Source organism: Lepus europaeus, chromosome 6 (genome assembly GCF_033115175.1).
Source record: "Lepus europaeus isolate LE1 chromosome 6, mLepTim1.pri, whole genome shotgun sequence".
Lineage (NCBI taxonomy): Eukaryota > Metazoa > Chordata > Mammalia > Lagomorpha > Leporidae > Lepus > Lepus europaeus.
This window is the reverse complement of record NC_084832.1, coordinates 92581349-92603103: the sequence shown is the minus strand read 5'-3', so window position 1 is coordinate 92603103 and position 21755 is coordinate 92581349. Positions and strand designations below refer to the sequence as shown.

General features: G+C 42.0%; 1 protein-coding gene across 1 annotated transcript in view; it reads right to left on the bottom strand.

Annotated features, from left to right (window-relative positions):
* The window catches only part of LOC133761774 (chromatin remodeling regulator CECR2), a 151660-nt gene that overhangs the window by 29474 nt on the left and 100431 nt on the right, over window positions 1-21755 (bottom strand). Inside the window, exons 3-7 of the mRNA XM_062194571.1 lie at window positions 19096-19279; window positions 17772-17911; window positions 16929-17033; window positions 13271-13320; window positions 12304-12473 (exon numbers count right to left, since the gene is read on the bottom strand). Coding sequence (XP_062050555.1) covers window positions 12304-12473; window positions 13271-13320; window positions 16929-17033; window positions 17772-17911; window positions 19096-19279 — 649 coding nt within the window. The remainder of the gene's footprint in view (window positions 1-12303; window positions 12474-13270; window positions 13321-16928; window positions 17034-17771; window positions 17912-19095; window positions 19280-21755) is intronic.

Below are 21755 nucleotides of genomic sequence, written 5' to 3'. Positions count from 1 at the left end.
TTTCGCTGTGACTCCATTATCACACACAACCATTACTGGCACTCTAAATTCTTTTATGTCTTATTTCACTCCCACATGACCAACCATTTAAATTTTAGTAAATACAAATGTTAAATTCGTCCCTTCCAAGTCAGACAACTCCTCTAAGCTACGTTAAAAAAAAAAAAAAAAAGGAAAATACTGGATGTTGCTTGGGAAATTTCCTCCCTGACACCTACCTGGTACCCCAAACATTCTTTCTTCACCTAAAAAATTCCCACCTAATGCCCTCTTTCTTCATGTGACAGAATGTGAGCCCCTCAATATTTTCCTATGGCTCAAAAGTTTCCTGTCTTTATATATCCTCTGTTTTGTTCCTTCCATCCTGGGAGAAACATGAGCAACTACATGATTTCTCATCCACAAACATTTCTCATGCCCTGCTAGAACGCAAATTAAAAACAAAAAGGAGCAAGCACAAGCTGCTTTACTCTTTAATGTTGCAGAATTTATTTTCTTTCAGTCATACTTCTCAACACGGTGATTACAGGTAACCACACAGGTAACACAGAGATCAGTAAGAACACACACAATTTTTTGCAACCTGATCTCAATACTGACCATTCTCTACTGAAAATAATTTTCTGAAAGATCCACTTCTCCACTATTTGTAACAGCAGGGTTTCTACTGCTATTTCATGCTCAAAGTATTGCTCAGTCTCACCATTCAGTTCTTCCTCACTCATTTGCCATGAGATGAACAGAGAGCATCTTCCTAAAACAAAGATATGATGACATAATCTCCTTTCCTTTCACTACTGAAGGTACAAGCATCACAGAGAGCTCAAAAATCTGATTGTTCCAGCATTTTCTTCCACTACACATCACAACATACAAATGCAAAGATGGAAGGAATTGCAGTGAGGCACAAATGGAAATTTAGGCAGGTGCAGCTTTTTTGACCTGAGCCTCCTGGGATGGTGGACAATGGGTGCTCCTACTACAGGAGTAATATAAACAGGATCACTAGAGTGGAGGTGTGTAATGCAGGCAAAGCACTGGATATGTCTAGTATGTAAGATACAAGGTTCCAGAAGTTCATTTTGGTGCATAAAATATTTGAAATCCATACTTTTAAAAAATTATTTTGGTTATTTTGCAGAGTTTCAAAGAGGGAAACAGAAATCTTCCACCTACTGGGATGGGAAGCAGAGGAGCCAGGAACTCAAATCAACATTCCAATGTGGGATGCTACTGTTGCCAACAGTGGCTTACCCCTCTGAACCATGTAAGCCCTCCAACAGTTTTTTTAAAAAACAATATGTATTTCCCATGTTGTTGTCCACCATCCAAAAGCCCTAGCTGAATGACAAGGCTCAGCTCAAATATAGCACTGCCAAATTCCCCATCTGTGCCCAGCTGATTCCTTCCATCTTTGCATTCAGAAACAATTTCTACTACAAAAGAATCATCATTCTTATCTATACCAGATTAAATATATATGTGCAACCAGACCAGGACACCGTAAGACCCATAAGAATACAAACTCGGAGCCAGAGCTGTGGCGCAGCAGCTTAAAGACCTGGCCTGAAGCACCAGCATCCCACATGAGCACAAGTTCTAGTTCCGGCTGCTCCTCTTCTGATCCAGCTCTCTGCTATGCCTGGGAAAGCAGAAGATGACCCAAAGTCCTTGGGCTCCTGCACCAACAGGGGAGACTCGGAAGAAGCTCCTTGCTCCGGATTGGTGCAGCTCCGGCCGTTGTGGCCACCTGGAGAGTGAACCAGTGGAGGGAAGACCTCTCTGTCTCTACCTCTCTCTGTAACTGTTTCAAGTAAATAAATAAATCTTAAAAAAAAAAAAAAAAAACTTATGTCTTATTTTATAATTCCTTCTGTTTCCAGAAATGCAACTACAAGAATGCCAAATAAAGGTTTGAGATTTATATTTTAAAAATGAGATAAAATGAAGTAGGAATAAAACATGAAATAAAATGGGAGCAACTATCCTTGCTTGAACTTAAACTTTGTCTGACACACTCACCTCTTGCTTGATGGATCTGAAAAACAGCTGGTCAGATATCTACCTAGGGTGCAACTTTGCCTGTGTGCACTGTGGATGTCTTCCCCATGGTTAGAAATGAGGAAAAGAAAGGAAACCATAGATTATGGTGCTCTCAGTTGCTGCTGCCACTGCTACTGCTGCTGCTGCTGCTGCTGCTGCTGCTGCTGCCGCTGTGGCTGTCACTGCCACTGCCGGTGCCGCCGCCGGAGCTGCCGCAGCCACGCCAATAAGGTACACAAACAATTGACGCAGATGAAAGGCCTAATGTGTTCTTAGGACAATCAAGGAAACCCCTCTTCAGCTGCGTCTGACTAGGCGCGTTTACTCTTAAAACAAAAACAAAAAACCTGTATCCTTTGACCGTCTTTTATATCAAAAGCAAGAAGCTTCCCCTGAGTTGTTTATACATTTTAAAACCTGATTTTTTTTTTTTTAAATGAAGGGAAAGTGGTGTCTTTATCACCATTCCCTTTGGGAATGCATTGAAGGGCATTCTGAGCAGCTGGGGCAGACCTCGGCTCTAACAGCACGACAGTGGCAGTAGTGAGAAGTGAGAGCACGAGCAGTGGGAAGAAGCCCAGTGACGAGGGATCAGAGCTAGCCTAAAAAGATTCCGGCTCTGAAAAGTGATTGCTGTAGGAAATATGACAAGTCTGAAGAACTGCTGAGACCTAGATAATTATTTTGAAGGCCAAGATTTACTAGTACAAGGGAGATTGGGAAATTTTGTGGAATAAGCCCCATAGATTCAGTAACTAACCTACATTGAAAGTGGTAGGAAAGGGTGTTCCATTAAGATGATATAACTTCTGGTACTTTAGGATCAAAAACCAGCATTATCCAGGTTTGGTTTGGCATTTGATGAAGAATTAATTAATGTGGTAATGAGAAAAGGAAGAAAAAAACTCTAACAAGAGACAGTTTATACATCATAAACACACTGCAAAGCACAGGCAGTGGGCTTAAGTCAGCAGCTGCAGAAAGCTTCTGTTTCCAAGATAATGAGGCAGCCCCGTGCAAACAGAATCCCAATTATCAAAGGGTGCCCTGACCTTCCTTAATGTGCTTTTCCCCAAGAGCTACACCACGGATGTCCTCAAATATGCCTACAGGCATCTTCTTTATGAGCCTCAAAGACCCTAACAGGAAGATCTCTTGAAATAAGAACAGAAACTTAACATGGAACTATCTTCTAAATTAACTGTTTACCACATTAATAGCAAAAGAATACTAGTTTCACTACTACTTTACCAAATCAGATAAAAGTTACTAACCAGGAACATGTTATTCTTGAAATGGAGAGTGAATATTTCCCCTACAACTTCACTATCATTTTATTTGAAAGGCAGATAGTGACAGAAAAATCTTCCACCTCCTGGTTCAACTAATCAAATGGCTGTAAGAGTCAGATCTGAGCCAGGCTGAAACCAGGACCCAGGATTCCATCTGGGTCTCCCACTTGGAATGCAGGGGCCTAAGTATACTGGGGCCATCTTCAGCTGCCTTTCCAGGTGCATTAGCAGGAAAGCAGATGGATGGGAAGCAGAGTAGCCAGAACTCAATCCAGCACGCTGACGTTTGTGCTACAAACAGCAGCTTAACCACTGCACCACAATGCTGGCCTGTATCACCTTCTATAAAAAAACAAAAAAGGATTTATTTGAAAGGCAGAGGCAAGGCGGGGGAGAAGTAGGAGAGGAGTGGACAGAGAAAAAGAGACCACTCATCAGCTGCTTCATCTACCAAATAGCTACCAACAGTCAGGGCTGAATCAGACAAAAGATAGAAACCAGAAACTCCATCTAGTTCTCCCAATGGGTGGCAGGGGTCCAAGTAGTTGGAGTGTCATCTGCTGCCTTCCCAGGAACATTAGCATGAAGCTGGACTGGAAGCACAGCGGCCAGGACTTGATATAGGATGCCAGCGTTTAAGTGGCAGCTTAATCCACTGAGCCATAACACAGGCCCCCAATATCACCCTTGATGTAAGCATAAACTATACCCTTAAGCAATCTATTAAAGACCTGATTTTTTAAAAATTTATTTATTTATCTGAGGGATAGAGTTACAAAGAGAGGGAGACACACAGAGAAAGGTCTTCCATCTGCTGGTTCACTCCCCAAATGGACACGACAGCTGGAGCTGGGCTGATCCAAAGCTTCTTCTGAATGTCCCATGTGGGTGCAGGAGCCCAAGCACTTGGGCCATCTTCTGCTGCTTTCCCAGGCACATTAGCAGAGAGCTAGATCAGAAGTGAAGCAGCCAGCATTCACACCGGCACCCATAAGGGATACCAGTACTACAGGTGGAGGCTTAACCTACTACTCCACAGCACTGGCCACAAGACCTAATGTTTATAACTTGCCTAAATATTACTTTCTGTAACATTAACTATAAAGAATTTCACCTAGGGCTGGAGCTGTGGTGCAGTGGGTTAATGCCCTGGCCTGAAGCGCCGGCATCCCCTATGGGTGCCGGGTCTCGACCCGGCTGCTCCACTTCCCATCCAGCTTTCTGCTATGTCCTGGGAAAGCAGTAGAAGATGACCCAAGTCCTTGGGCCCCTACACCCATGTGGGAGACCTGGAAGAAGCTCCTGCCTCCTGGCTTCAGATCAGTGCAGCTCTGGCCATGGCTGCCAATTGGGGAGTGAACCATCAGATGGAAGACCAACCAACTGACTGACTGACTGACCTCCCTCCCTCTCTCTGCCTCTCCTCTGTGTAACTCTGACTTTCAAATAAAAAATGAATAAATCTTTAAAAAAATACTTTCAGCTGTCTACTTGAACTTTGAAGAATTTGTTTCCTATTACTCTACCTTTCAAGTAAACAAATCCTTTTTAAAGGGGGAAAAGGAACTGGTACTGTACAATTTATTTTTTTAAAAAGATTTTATTTATTTGAAAGGCAGAGTTACAGAGAGGCAAAGGCAGAGAGAGAGGGAGAGAGAGGTCTTCCATCCACTGGTTGACTTCTCAGATGGCCGCAACAGTGGGAGCTTGGCCAATCTGAAGTCAGGACCCAGGAGCTTCTTCCAGGTCTCCCATGTGGGTGCAGGGATCCAAGGACTTGGGCCATCCTCCACTGCTTTCCCAGGCCATAGCAGAGAACTAGATTGGAAGTGGAGCAGCTGGGACTCGCACCTGCGCCCATATGGGATGCTGGCACTGCAGGTGGAGATTTCACCCGGTATGCCACAGTGCTGGCCCCCACAATAGGTTATTATTCCACTTCCAGCACTGGCATTCCAGAAGATGACCTAGTACCTGGACCCCTGCCATCCACGTGGGAGACCAGATGGAGTTCCTGGTTCCTGCCTGGAACCACCTGGCTACTGCCAATTGCGGACAGAACCAGGAGAGGGTTCTCTCCTTCTCAGTATGACTTTACCTTTCAAGTAAATAAGTAAATCAATAAAAAAAAATTTTGTTTGAAAGGAAGAGGAAAAAAGGTGGGGGTAGGGGGAGAAAGTGAAGAGAGCCATCTTCCAACTGCTGGCTCACTCACCAAATGTCAGCAATCAATCTGGTCTTCCACATGGGTGGCAGGGACCCAGCCACTTAAACCATCACTTGCTGTATCCCATGGTGTGCATGATCAAGAGCTGGACTGAAAGCAGAGGTGGGACTTGAACCCAGGAACAGGGGATGTGGGCATCCCAAGCACCAAACACCTGCCCCAAAGTTTAACTTTCTTTTTTCTTTCATAAAGTTATAGATAAAGTAAGGCAAAGGCAGACACAGAGAGAAAAAGAGATCTTCCATCTGCTGGGTCACTCCCCAAATGGCTGCAATGGTCAATGCTGGGCCAGGCCAAAGCCAGGAGCTTCATCTGGGCCTTCCTTGTGGCTGCAGAGGCTCAAGGACTTGGGCCATCTTCCAATGAAATTCTCAGGTGCATGAGTAGGGAGCTGAATGGAAAGTGGAACAGCCAGGACTGGAACTGGTGTCCATATGGAATGCTGGTGCTGCAGGCAAGTGGCTGTACCCACTGCACCACAGCACTGGCCTCCAAACATTAACTTTTATATGGTCACAGATCTTACCTTCTGATCCTATGCTGTATTCTACGGTTCACAGGCTTATCATATCTAGTAAGAGTTATCAAATCATCTCTCTTCTCGCATTCATTTAATTAGGAAATGTGGATTTGACTCTTTTCCTAACCAAGATTTCCCATCACCATAAACAATGGAAGAGGAGACCTACTGATTCCAAGTACTATGCTTCAACCATTGGCACTGATTCTTTTAACTCTCACAAAGCTTCTGTAAAGTACGATTTATTTTGCTGGTTATAACAAAACTGAAATTCAGAGATATCAAGTAACCTATCTAGGGGAAACCTGCAACAGGGCAGCAACACAACTCAAATTAGTTTCCATTGTGCCACAGTAACCCTTTGTCCATTGCCCAGTATTTCTGTGCCTCTCTTACCTGATATATTAACAGATACCATTACAAAAAAGAGCACTTCAGGAAGTTCACAGAAATTGCATATATGACGAATAACTTTTTTCTTTATCGTTTATTATATTTTTTATTTTTTTTATAATTTTTTTAATTTGACAGGTAGAATTATAGACAGTGAGAGAGAAACAGAGAGAAAGGTCTTCCTTCCATTGGTTCACCCCCAAAATGGCCGCTAGGGCCAACGCTGTGCTGACCCGAAGCCAGGAGCCAGGTGCTTCTTCCCAGTCTCCCGTGCAGGTACAGGCGCCCAAGCACCTGGGCCATCCTCCACTGCCCTCCCGGGCCACAGCAGAGAGCTGGACTGGAAGAGGAGCAACTGGGACTAGAACCTAGCAACCATATGGGATGCCGGCACCAAAAGGCAGAGGATTAACCAAGTGAGCCACAGTGCTGGCCCCATATGGAGAATAACTTATTCATGGATTTCAAAATTATTTTTCATCAAAATAAATTTAATCCAATTTCCCATGAACTTTGAAAAATAATTATTCAGTATTTGACAGAGACAGAGACAAAACACCCTCTTCTGCTTTCTTACTCGCAAAATGCTCACAATGGAGACTAACGACATTGTTTTAATTCTTTCAATAATATAAATTTTGGAAGTTTTCAAAATATTCTACAAACTCAAAACACTTCAAAGCATACTAAAATTTGTGTCTTCTTTTAAAGTAGCTTTAAAATATTTTATTTATTAGAGAGAATGTTCATGCCATCTGAAAGATCACACCCCAAACAGCAGCAATGGAAGAGCATTGAGTGTGTTCAAAGCTGGGAACTCAATCCCAGTCTTCCACATGGATGGCAGCAATCCAACTCCCTGAGACATCACTGTTGGCTCCAAGAATCAGCACTGGCAGGAAGCTGGACTCAGGAGTCAAAGCCAGGTATCAAAACCATGATTTCTCAATAAAATCCTTTTATCTCAGCTTTTATTGCTATATTGTATTGATTTGATAATATTTAAATGTGTAATTGTAATAAAAAGTACAATGGCACAAACAGGCTTGTAAAGATACAACTATGATAACATACAACTCAACTGCAGAATGTCAAATACAGAAGGTTACTGAGCTGATAAATTTCCACAGGCATGAGCAAATCACTAACTCTGTCTGGTATATTAAACGAAGATCTTTTGGAATGCTTCTGGTCTGCTGACTTCCATGAAGAAACGTGATAGGGCAGTCACTTCACTGTACCTACTAACAGACTCTGCAAAACTCTGGTTATAATCACTGTAAAATTTGTTTTGTTGTTAATGCAAATAGTATGAGTTCACTGATTTCCATAAAAACCACCTGGAAGTCTACTACCACTGCAAGGTAACAGGTATCACCTTTAACAATTCTGATGTGGGTTGGAATGGTATTGTGGCAGAAATCTGAGTTTGTTTTTAAAGATTTATTTATTTGAAGGCAGAGTGATGGAGATGGAGAGAGAGAAGAGATCTTCCATCCAGTGGTTCATTCTCAAATGACCAAGCCTGGGGCAAATCAAAGCCAAGAACTGCATCCTGATCTCCCATGTGTGTGGGAAGGGCCCAAGGACTTGGGTCATCTTCTGCTGCCTTCTCAGCGACATCAGCAGGGAGCCGCTTCAGAAGCTAAGCAGCAAGGAATAAAACCAGTGCTCTGATATGACAGGTTGGCATTAGAAGTAGCAGCTTAATTGGCTGTGCCACAATGCTGACCCTGGAATTTGAAAATCATAGTACAGGGATGGGGGTGAGGGGATAGAGAGAAGAGAGAAAGAGAGAGAGAGAGAGACAGACAGACAGATGTCTTCCATCTGCTGGTTCACTCCCCAGTGGCTGCATTGGCCAGGAACTCCATTTGCTCTCATGTGGGTGGGCAGAGGCCCAAGCAGTTGAGCTATTTTCTGCTGATTTTCTCAGCCCATCAGGGAGCTCGATCAGAAGTGGAACAGCTGGGACACTAACCAGCGTCCCTAAGGGACACCAGCCTCACAGGTGGTAGCTTTACCCGCGGTGCCACAAAGCCAGTACTCAATGTGACTTTTTAATAAGCATGCTGGGTTATTCTGGTGCAGGTAGTCTAGTTACCCAGCATTGTTACAAAATCTTGTTAAACTTTTGGGCTGGCCTTATAGTCCTCCAGCAAACATCCTAAAATTTTTCACCGTATTGTTCTTTATTTGGTCACACTACAATAAACAAGACTTCCAAAAACAATTTCAACAGTAACATAGCTTCAGGCTTAACCCTAATTAGTTATGATGCACTACTTCTATAGGGAGAGATAGCTTTTACTTGTTGGTATTAAGAACCTGACATCTATATTATTTAATAAGGAAAGGTTGTTTTATAATAAAAATGAGGATCAAAGACATCTGTGTGTAAATGAATGGAATATCATTCCATTTTCTTTACTTTTTGAAAAGTTTACAATCTCCCTTTTCCTTGAAAGTTTAGAAAAATTTATCTGGGTATAAATCAGACTGATTATGTGGCTACTGATAATCCTTTTATGAAAACACAATGCTATACAATCCTAATCATTGACCTGCTAAGATCTCCTCCATAATTCAGATCTTCTACTTAATACTCTATTTCACCTAAGATTTTAAATTCACAGTAGTGGATAGCTTTCAAAATATCAATCATCTATTACTACAGTTTTGGTTTCTAATTTCATGGTCTTTTCAAATATAAATTTAGTGTGTATGTGTCTGTGCCTGTGTTTATGTGTGTGTGTGGGGGGGGGGGGGTAGGGGGGGTATTCCACCCATCCCCTGGCCACCAAATCTGCTGATTTTCTCTATTAAAAACTGGGATCCAGTAGCCGGAGCTGTGGCTCACTTGGTTAATCCTCCGCCTGTGATGCCAGCATCCCATATGGGCCCTGGGTTCCAGTCCCGGTTGCTCCTCTTCCAGTCCAGCTCTCTGCTGTGGCCCAGGAAGGCAGTGGAGGATGGCCCAGGTGCTTGGGCCCTGCACCCACATGGAGACCAGGAGAAGCACCTGGCTCCTGGCTTCGGACTGGCGTGGCTCCGGCGGTAGTAAGGAAGCTGGATTCAAGAGCCTGAGGCAGGAGTTGATGTTGTAGCACAAAGGGTTAAGCTGTCATTTGCTAAGCTTGTATCCCATATCAGAGTACCAGTCTGCTTCCGATCCAGCTTCTTGCTAATGCTCCAGAGAAGGAAGTGGAAAATGGTCCAAGTACTTGAGCTCCTGCCACTGATGTAGGAGACCAGGATGAGGTTCCTGCCCCGAGCCTTGGCCTGCCATATCCTTGGTCACTGCAGCATTTGGGGAATGAACTAGCAGATGGAAAATCTCTGAGTCACCCTCTCATTACTTTGTCTTTCAAATAAATGAAGTAATAGAAAATCTTTATTTTAAAAAAAAAAAAGCCTGTGACAGATGATAAACCCTGACACTATGATATGATACAGGACTTGGGTATCTTAACCAATGTCTTGGCTGCTAGGCACAATGCCTGGCCCTAATTGTATGGTTCTTAAAATTAGATTTAAGGTTGATCGTACTTTTTTCTTCTCTTGAAAAGAATCAGTTCTCATAGCTTTTTGATCAGTGTAATGCTTCTTGGTTCGTTCTACAGAATACTAAAATTAAACAAAAAAAACCTAAACTCATAAAAAAATGGCTTAAGCTGCTTAGGTATATGATTTATAGATACTTTATAGACACCATCACAGTTATGCCAATAAAGTCACAAACACAGTCCTGCTAAGCCAAAAACCTTTATAAATAGCTTATAACATAGTTGCTTTATAAATAAATTTTAATTTCTGCAGATATTATCACAGTGGACTACAGACCACAAAAACTAAATGTAGGGGTCAGCATTATAGCTTAACAGGTTTTGCCACCAACTACAATGCCAGCATCCCATAAGACACCAGTTCAAGTCTCGCCTGCTCCATTTCTGATCCAACTCCCTGCTGATGTGCCTGGGAAAGCAGCAGAGGGTGGCCCAAGGCTTTGGGCCCCTACCATCCACGTGGGAGACTCAGATGAAGCTCCTGGCTCCTGCCTGGCTCAGCAAATTGCAGTCATTTGAGGAGTGAACCAGCAGATGAAAGATCTCTATCTCTCACCGACTCCATATCTGTAACTCTGCCTTTCAAATAAATACAATAAATCTTAAAAAAAAAAAAAAACTTAAATGTAATTATGTGATATGGAATTAAGTACACTGATTTTCTTGTTCATCAATGAAAGTGCAAAATGAAAATTGAAGTACTATTTAAAGGTACCTGATATTTGAAAGGTGGATTTCTGGGGCCAGCACTGTGGCACAGAAGATTAAGCCTCCACCTGTAGTGTCGGCATCCCATATGAGTATCCTTTCTTACTCCAGGTGCTCTACTTCCAATCTAGCTACCTGCTAAATCCTTAGGCTCCTGCACCCATGTGGGAGACCCAGAAGAAGCTCCCGGCTTTGGTCTGGCCCACTGGGGAGTGGACCAGCAGATAGAAGATTTCGCTGAATCTCTCTCTGTGTCCGTTCTGTGACTCTGCCTTCCAAATAAATAAAATAAATAAATCTTTAAAAAAAAAAAAGAAAGAAAGAAAGAAAGAAAGAAAGAAAGAAAGAAAGGTGACTTTCTAGAACTTTTCCTAAAGTTTTAAAAGTTTCATAAGGGTTAAACACATCATTATATTTGTAATGAATTAAGTAATATATTTGACATTTTGCATTGCTCTGTAGGTACTGCAGCAATAATTTATAATTACGTTTGCCTCAGGTTTCATTAGCAATGTATCAATAATTCTGGCTTTCTATTTTAACATACATTCATATATCAGGAAGATGAAATAAGCAAACTGAATGCCATCAATGATGCTCAATCAAAAGGCATTACAGCAGGTGCAAGTGTGGGTCAAAAAGACGAGTAAGACATGTTCACGGAGCTGAAAAAGCTTAAACTTCCAAGGAAATAAAGTATGAGAGAATGTCAGGAAAGAAAATCCTAAAACTGGGGAAAAACAGGGACAGCTCATGGACACAGTGACTTCACGTGGGGCTTTTGAGAGAGTACTATTCAAATGAGTAAGAAAGTAGATGGGGAAGGGTGTTTGAAAATGTCACAATTTAGCATCTATATGCATAAAGAGATAGGGTATATATAATCTAAATCTACATCTTGCTCTGGTGTCAAGTAGATCCAGGTTGAGAGCTAGCACTGGAGCTATAAAAACTGATGTATGGTCAAAGAGACCCACAAGATGATGATTTGTGTCTATGTGAATTAAAGTGTCTGAGTGTGCACTTCTACCTGCCAGTTCACTCCACAAATGCCTGCAACTGCCAAGGCTGGGCCAGGCTGAAGCCAGGAGCCGAAGCACTTAAGCCATCATCTGCTGCTTCCCAGCATGCATTACTAGGAATTCTAGACTGGAAGATGAGCAGCCAAGGCTTGAATTGACATTCAGACAAGGGACATGCATGTCCAAGGCAGTGGCTTAACTCTGTGACAAAATATTCACCTCAGAGAATGTTTATTGAGGAATGTGAAGAATGAAGGAAGCTGGTTCCAGACTGTGAAAAGCCTTTTTAAGTATTGCTTGGTAGTGGGCACAGAGGGCTTCTTGGGAATAAGAACATTATGTGACAATAGGTGAAGGAGAGGAGGTGTCACAAGATACCATGTTAACACTCCAGTTCAGACAGGAGGAAAGTCTGTACCACTTCCAAGACAGCAGAGTGTATTCAAAAGTCCTAATGAGTAACCCTTTTATCATGCAGCATGACACCCACCATGGAGGAAAGGAAGAAGAATACCCTTTAGTGTCTGCGTACCTTCTGGGCAATCATGTTGCAGATCTCAGGCAGAAAGTCCTCGCTGAGGAGCTTATAGAGCTGCCGCTCTCGAAGGGAGGTCCTCTCTCGAAAACTCTCAGTGACCTGCCTCCATTCTTCTTCCGTTTGGCACAGGAGCCACCAAGTGCCTTGGCCTGGCCCTTGAGACCCTGCAAAAGACAGAGATGGATTCACTGTACAAGAGATGCCATTGGGACCTTTTATCCTGTTGATTCTCAATTAAATCTTTATCTTCTGTCAGGACTAATACACAAGAGTCAGGGAAAAAAGGAGACCTATAACTTTTTTAAGATGGTCAGTATATATTCTGTTTTTCCTGTTATTATCTTTACTTGCAACCAAAAGGATGCCTAAAAGCAAAACCAAACATGACTGTGACTTTTAACAAGATAGATTTTAACATTCTAGAAATGCTTAAATGTATTTACTTTCCTACAAAAATGACTTTGGTTTGAGCCTTTGTAGACCTACCTTAACTCACTTACACTGTAGTGTTATAAATTGATATTTCCTCCAAAATTTATGCTGTTTGGGTTATAGAATTAAACTCTATGTAGAAAATTAGTATGTGGTAAAACTTTAAGAGAACTGTTATGTCTAAAGCATTGATATTACAAAGACACTGCTTTGAGAAGTTGCTCGTTCATGCAAATGCCTGAGGGTCTGCCACACTGTGTGAAGTAATAGGGCAGTAGTAAAAAACCTGGCTCTCCGTAAGATGGAGGTGAGTAGGTACCAAAGAAGAGAGACGCGTAGGAAGGCTAGTTAGGAGGCTAGGAGGCTGCTGCTTAGCATGACTAGAAAAAAGACAAGAGTCAGAGCTTCAAAAAAATTCATAGAAAAATGAAAGTAACAGAGAATGCATATTTTCTACCAACTTCTGAAGCCTTCTGATTAACAAACCACGTGTACTCAATGTTCTCTAAGCTCCAGCAAAGATCATTACCATGTCGTGTCTGTGGATCAGATGCCAAGGCATTTTCTTCCTTTTTTTCACTGAAACAAGAAAAGCAAGCACCGATTATAATGAAATTTCCAAAATTGTTCCATGCATCCCTTAGAAGGCAGACCCAAGGGACTCAGAGTATGTTTATATATCAAGGGCATGAGGTTAGGAAGACCAAACGATTCTACTAAATTCCTGGACACTGGCTGCTGGTATGTTGGCAGAACAGAGATGGTACCCAATATTGTGGCAACAACATCAGGGCATTAACTTTTATGAAAAATCAAACAGATGAATTGAGTGCCAAGAAAAAGTGTTGAGTATTTAAATATCCTTCTTCCTGATTCAGAGTTACAATGAAGATGGCATATTAACATATTTTTAAAAAGATTTATTTATTTAAGAGGCAGAGTTACAGAGACAGAGAGAGAAAGAGACTTGAACGAGGCACTCCAATGTGGAATGCAGGTATCCCAAGTTGTGTCTTTATTTAAAAAAAAAAAAAAATTTATTTGAAAGGTAGAGTTAGGGAGAGAGGAGAGACAGACAGAGAAATCTTCCAACCACTGGTTCACTCCCCAGATGGCTATAAAAGCCAGGACTATGCCAGACCGAAGCCAAGAGCCAGAAGCTTTTTCTGGGTCTCCCACACAGGTACAGGGGCCCAAGGACTTAGGCTGTCCTCTGCAACTTTTCCAGGTGTATTAGCAGAGAGCTGGATCAGAAATGGAGCGGCTGGTACACAAACCGGCACCCAGATGGGACTTCAGCATCACAGGCAGAGGCCTAACCTACTACGCTACAGTATAGACCCCAACTTTTCTTTAAGATGGATTTATTTATTTGAAAGGCAGAGTTACACTGGTTCACTCCCCAAATGGCTGTTATAGACAGTGCTGGGCCAAGCTGAAGTCAGGAGCCTGGCAATTTCCCCACATGTATGCAGGGGCCCAAGCACTTGGGTGGGCCATGTTCCACTGCATTTCCAGATGCATTAGCAGGAAGCTGGAACAGAAGTGGAGCAGCCAGGTCTCAAATCGGTGCCCATTCAGGATGCCCGTGTCACAGGCACACTACACCACAATGCCAGCCCCTTAAAACAACTTTTCTAAGATAAAGCCTAAGAACATTGATTTGGTTGTCTGACGGCCTTTACTCAGAGATTGACACTTCTTATATGTGCTTTGGAAAAAAAGTTTCTCCTGTTAGATGGGAACATTAACAGTTCCTACCTCACCACGATGTTTGGGACTAAAATATAAAATACAAAAGTATTCAGCAAAAATAGCTGAGTATCATGGAAACAAAAAGGAATTCAATATAGTTTTGGCTTTCAAATCTCGACCGAAAACATGCTGTAGGGGCCGGCACTGTGGCATAGTGGGTAAAGCCACTGTCTGCAATGCCAGCATCCCATATGGGCACTGCCAGTTCAAGTCCAGATTGCTCCTCTTCCGATGCAGCTCTCTGGTAACAGCCTGAGAAAGCAGTATAAGACGGCCCAAGTGCTTGGGCCCCTGCACTTGTGTGGGAGACACGGAAGAAGCTTCTGGTTCCTGGCTCCAGTTCAGCTCAGCACCAGTCATTGCAGCCATTTGTGGAGTGAACCAATGGATGGAAGACCTGCCTCTCTCTGCCTCTGCCTCTCTGTAACTGCACCTTTCAAATAAATAAATAAATCTTTTAAAAAAAAACAAAAAAGAAAATATGCTATATTGGTGCTGTCCAACACGGAAGCCACAAGCCTGATGTGGCTACTGAGTACCTACCAGCAATTTGACTACTATGTTTAAATACCTTAAAACTAAATAAAACCATATTCAATTTTAATTTAACAATATTTAAATAGTCTCAGAGATAAAAAATCACCAGTAGAGGGTAGCACAAGTCCATATATGCTTGTCAAAATGACTACATTTCCAATACCTAGGTCCTTTAACTGTTGGAATTTACTGGAAAATGTAGATAGATGTAAAACACTTTTCTGAAAATAGAAGGATATGTTGATCTCCAACAAAACTCAAAAACAAGATGTTGTATTCATAAAACACATCACTAACAGTAATAAGGAAGGAAACTGTAAGTAGCATTTCTGGAATGCTGATTAAATTAAAAATAACCATTTTAGGGGATGAGCGTTTGGTGCATCAGTTACGATGATGCTTGAACATCTGCTGCCTTTACTGAACTTCCTAGGTTCGAATCATGGCTCTGCTTACAATTCCAATTTTCTGCTGATGTATGCCCTGATAGGCAGCAGGCAATGGTTCAAATACTAGGGACCCTGCCACACATTTAGGAAGGAGCACAAGACAGTGTTTCTGGCTCCAGGCTATAGCCTGGCCCAGTCTCACCTGTGGTGGATATTTAGGATTGAACCAGTGGATGGAGGATCTCTATTTGCCTTTCAAACAAATAATAATAAAAGAATATTTCTTTAAAAATAAAATTATGAATGATTTAGTAATCATCTGAGTTCCTAGAAATATTTATTAGTGGTTAAAAAGCAAGAGCTCCATTCTGATCCAGCTTCCTGCTAACGGCCAAGGAAAAGATGGCCCAAGTGTTTAGGACCCTGCCACCCACATTGGAGAACCAAGTGAAGCTCCTGCCTTCAGCCTGTCCAGCACTAGCCACTGTGGGAATTTGGGGAGTGAATCAGTAGATGAAACATCTCTCTCTGTCTCTCCCTCTCTTTCAAAATAAATAATAATAAAAAGCAAAATAATAATAAAAAGCAAAATTCAGTTTAATTCAAGCACGGTAACTTACATAGTAGTTCTAAAATCTAGAAGAAAGAAGCTGTCTGCCCTATGTTAAGAGGAGCAACCAGACTAGAACCCGGTGCCCATATGGGATGCCGGCGCCACAGGTAGAGGATTAACCAAGTGAGCCACGGCGCCGGCCCACCTTTTCATTCTTGTAGGAAGTTTCACTCTACACTAAACACATGTTTGGGCATGCTAACTAAATTCTCCTCAATGGTAAGTAAACTCTTAAACACAGAGATAATATAAAATTTTAGAAGTAGGGTATAGCAAATGTATATGTTAACATATAATGAACACCAGAATTTTTTCTTTTTTAAAGATTTACTTACAGACAGAAAGGTATTCCATGCACTGCTTCATTCCCCAAATACCACCAACAGCCAGGGCTGGTCCAGACTGAAGCCAGAAGCCCAGAATACCATGTGGATTTCCCAAGTGGGTGTCAAGGGCCCCAGTACTTTGGACATCTTTCATTGATTCCTAGGTGCTTTTGCAGGGAGCTTGATCAGAAGCAAAGCAGCCAGGACTTGAAATGGTGCTGTGATATGGGATACTGGTGTCGTAAGTGGAAGCTGAATCCGTGGTGCTATAACACCAGCCCCAAACACCTATATTTGTATATTCTCATACATTGTCATGTTCACCATAATCCTCATTAAAAGGATAACTATTATCAGAAAAGGCAACACGCTTAGAAAGGGCAGGTGACTTGATAGAGGTCATGTAGGTAGGTCCCGGTCAGAACTTTAATTAGGATCTGATTCAGGTCTCGTTTAGTCCCATGTCCTACCCACAGCATGAGCTAAAATCCTGGACCAAGGACAAGTGAAACTAAGGTCCCTGCCAGCCTGAGAATCAAAGACTACAGATTACCAAGATTTTCTTACCTCGCAACAGCTTCCTCCTGTAGTTTCTTCCGTTTTGGGGGTCTTCCTCTTCTTTTTCCAGTTTTTCCAGGTACACTTGAGGCATTTTTTTGACCTTCACTTTCCCTAGGAAATAGTATTACTAAATAGAAATGTTCTGACATAGCACTGACATGTGATATATGACTTTTAAATGAGTAATTATCACATTTCTGGCTGAGGATATTTAAAAAGATTAAATGTAACAGTCACAAGGAAAAGGACAGAGTGACTTCCAGTCTTCTACTGTGAGAACACAGAGCTAAGGAAAACTGACACTTTCCAATATTAAAATGTGAGTAAGATCCAACATCTTCCCAGTAGTGAGCATTGCTCCCATCATTGAGAAAGTCCAAATAAAACAAGAGATTAGTGTGTTCTGGGACGCTCTGGAAACGAGGCCTCTTCCTTATTTAGAAAGCACTTCATAAGTAAGCTTTAAGTTTCTGACATCATTTAAGGTGCTATGATGGACCCCAATGTTTAGAAAGCAGGTTATTTATTGGACTAGAAAAAAAGGTTCTCGTCAATTGACTATGAAAGATGGGAACTGCTATAGTGAAATAACTGTACTGCTGAGAAGAAAAGTGCTGTATTCCTTAGGAACCTCCCATCAAGAATTTCATATTTAAAAGACTTCACCTTCCACCATTCTGGTAGCTGAGGCTACATAGTAATTCCTTTTTATTTTTGTATAACTCCTTGCCATCTCTTTAAAGGTATGCAAGTACAGCTAATTCCTTCATTAAAAAGACATTCTGATGCATTTAATTTCAATAGCATCTTTATCCAGTAGCTATTACAGTGCTGACATTAAGGAATTACCTGTTCAAAGAGAGTTCTCCATTGGATTTCCCTTGCACTGGATCCTCTTTGTACATCCGTGTTCCATAGAAATACCAATAGAGTGCCCCAGAGTTGTCTTCACCCAATGGTTCCACACGGAGACTGTCTGCATCCAAACCCTAGGTACAATAAGGAAACAGGGTTTTGGAAAACAGTAACAAAATAAAAAAGAGAAATCTAAAATGAGGATTCAAAGCTTATATTCAGACATGTGTAATATATGTAATATGTGTCATATTTTAAAATGCCCAAGTATCTTATGTAATTTCAATTAGAACATATGAAACAGAAAGAAAATGAGGAAGGTGTTAACTTCACTTGAAAAAAAAAAAAAAAGATATGCAAAGATTTCAAATGTTACTTATCCCCACCATTGCTCTCATTTTACCAAAAAAAAAATCAAAAGGAATTTTGGTGAATATTTTATATATTTAGTTTAGAGTTTTTTAAATGTACACACATGAAAGAAAAGATAATTACAATGGAGTGGAATCAGATGTTATGAAGGCTCAGGTTCATGAATCTCTCTGTTGTAACTCTTTCATAACCTATAGCAACCTCGTATTCTGAGATCCAGCAGAAAAGCTCCCAATTTACCCGAGGGCCTGACCTGTACTGGCCTTCCCGCTGCAATTCAAGTCCTTGAGTCCTCGGCAAAGACTGCACTAAATCACACAATGATTTTTATAACATGTCCATGTGTGGAGCAGAACTGAGAAGTCATCAACACATTTAATCATTTATGATTGAACGGGATTAGAAACTGACCTCCCCATGAGTGAAAGCAATAACATACACTCTCCCTCTGAGATATAAGTACTGCTAAAAGACATAACAACAACAGAATAAAGAGGAGGGAAGTATGGTATCCCCATCTTCCTTTTCCAACACATTTTTTCTGGAATGTACATGTATAGAAGAAAACCTCACTAGCATATATGGTTTTAAGTCACTAGGAAATTTTAATAAATATTTCAATTATACTCAAATTTAGACCCTGGGAAATAAAAATTCAGTGGCTAATTTAGTTGTAGCTTTGGCTGATGATGGTGGAATAAACAGATGGTTCTGGTGTTTACTGTCTCAGCTGATACTTGGTATATGTAATAATAATAATAATAATATACTTTCATATACATGTAGGTCTTGCATTCCCTCGGCAACAGTGGTCACTGTCAATCACAGTCCAAAGATAAGTGACAGAAGGTAAACTTTGCCTTCTCTCAGTTCTCTGAGTTTACATTACTTATTGCTCGCTGCTGGCTTTTTACTGCTCTACGGAAAGGGCTTGAAATTTAAGCACCTTGAGAAGATCAAAGACATCATCTGCATCGAGCCGGTAGTCACACAGGCGGTGCAGGATCTCCACTCGGGTGCGGAGCGGCAGCTCTTGAAAACTGGCTTCTCGCAGTGGGTTCGGCTTCCCTTCCTCCAGCTCCCAGCGGTAGTTGATGATGTCCTCCAGGTAGCTGTGGAATGTCTGAGGCCTAACCGAATGGCCCCAAACAAAAAAGTACGTTAATCAAAAAAACAGGGAATGGGAAAAGGGGAGACAGAACTGATGGCTGGACAGCTGGCAAATTTTCAATAGAAAGCACAAGTGGGGGCCAGTGCTGTTGTCTAGCGGGTGGAGCTGCCACCTGCAGTACCAGCATCCCATGTGGGCGCTGGTTCGAATCCCAGCTGCTCCACTTCCAACCTAGCTCTCTGCTATGGCCTGGGAAAACAGCAGAAGATGACCCAAGTACTTGGGCCCCTGGACTAGCACGAGCAACCTGGAGGAAGCTCCTAGCTCCTGGCTCCAGTGCAGTTCTGACTTTCAAATAAAAAAATAATGAAGAAAGCAGTGAAAGAAAGATCTGAAAGCCCTTCACAGAAGTTTCTTTTTTTTTTTTTTTAAGATTTTATTTATTTATTTGAGAGGTAGAGTTACAGACAGTGAGAGGGAGAGACACAGAGAGAGAGGGCTTCCTTCCATTGATTCACTCCCCAAAATGGCCGCAACAGCTGGAGCTGTGCCGATCCCAAGCCAGGAGCCAGTGCTTCTTCCCGGTCTTTCACGTGGGTGCAGGGGCCCAAGCACTTGGGCTATCTTCTACTGCTTTCTCAGGTCATAGCAGAGAGCTAGATTGGAAGAGGGGCAGCTGGGACTAGAACCAGCGCCCATATGGGATGCCGGCACCGCAGGCGGAGCAATAACCTACTGCGCCACAGCACTGGCCCCAACAGAAGTTTCTTGTTAATAAAAGGATGACATCTTTGGATGTTGTGTTTTGTCAAATCACAAAGAAGATAAGTATGTTAACTTTTTTTATATACAAAATAGGTTGTCTTTACTTCAAACCATAAACACCACATTCCAAGGAATGTGATGACTTTAATAATCGGTGGCATAGACTGTGTGTGAGGCTGAAGCCACAGCCTCTCCTTTTGCTCATAAAATTAGAAACTATACACCAGTCATGCAGTCACTCAGGTTCACAAAATGGAAAAAAAAGAAGTTTCTGTTCTAACTTCACTCATTTCAGGTTAAGAGCAAACTGGGAAAGTTCTCTACAAGTAACTACAATTATGTGCAAGTATAATTTTATATTCTATTACATATAAATAGAGCATGTTTAAAAATACTATATGCTAAATTCTGAAGATAAGAAGAGTTTTCTCTTTTTTTGAAATATTTACTTATTTATTTTCTCAGCTGCTGGCTGCTCCAACTGCTGCTGCCACAACAGCAGGGGCTGGGCCACAAGAAGCCAGGAGCTTTTTCTGCATCTCCCATTGGGTGTAGGGGCCCAAGTACTTGAGCCTTCTTCCACTGTTTTTTTCCAGGCCATTAGCAGGGAGCTGGATCTGAAATAGAGCAGCCGGGACTCAAACTGGTGCCCATATGAGATGCTGGCGTTGTAAGCAGTAGCTTAACTTGCTGCACCACAAAGTGGACCCCTGAATACAGTTTTTCTACAAAAAACATTTAAGACAACTGGATGGCAACCTATATTTTCTCCTGACAGGAGTCTGACTGGCAAATCTGTAAATGTGTTTTCATTAATACCTAAATATATCTTGCATATAGTAAAGAGATGTTTGCTTGGTGGTTATTCTACGTCTCAACTACTAAAGAGTCTAGCTATAATTTACCTCATGTTCGTTGGGAAATCATTTTCTTATTAAAAAGCAAAGGAATTGTCAATATTTTTAAAAAGAGGCATGTACCTTGTTGACTCACAATTGATGGTAATTTAATCTGTAGAAAACGTCAAAGGAACTACTTATGAGAAAAAATAAGGATCAAATAAGAAATGAAACTTTGAGCCGGCGCCGCGGCTCACTAGGCTAATCCTCCACCTTGCAGCTCCGGCACACCAGGTTCTAGTCCCGGTCAGGGCACCGATCCTGTCCCAGTTGCCCCTCTTCCAGGCCAGATCTCTGCTGTGGCCAGGGAGTGCAGTGGAGGATGGCCCAAGTGCTTGGGCCCTGCACCCCATGGGAGACCAGGAGAAGCGCCGGCCGCAGCGCGCCTACTGCGGCGGCCATTGGAGGGTGAACCAACGGCAAAGGACGACCTTTCTCTCTGTCTCTCTCTCACTGTCTACTCTGCCTGTCAAAAAAAAAAAAAAAAAAAAAAAAAAAAAGAAAAGAAAAGGAAGAAGAAACTTCATTAATCTATTATCACTACTTCATCAGGAGAAACAGGAATAGGTAGCAAAAATCAGAATACTTCCAGGTTTCAAGGAACATTCACATTCAAAGCAAGGCCCTGACTTGTTAATAAGCTTGAACCTTGGAGTGTTTGGACCCAATTCCTCTTTTCATTTCTGTGAAGCTGATGCTGCCTCCTCAAGAGGGAGGAGCTGGGTAACAACAGGTAGTAGGGGCCAGTGCTGTGGTATGGCAGGTAAGGCCGCTGCCTGCCGTGCTGGCATCCCATATGGCCGCCATTTCTAGTCCCTGCTGCTCCACTTC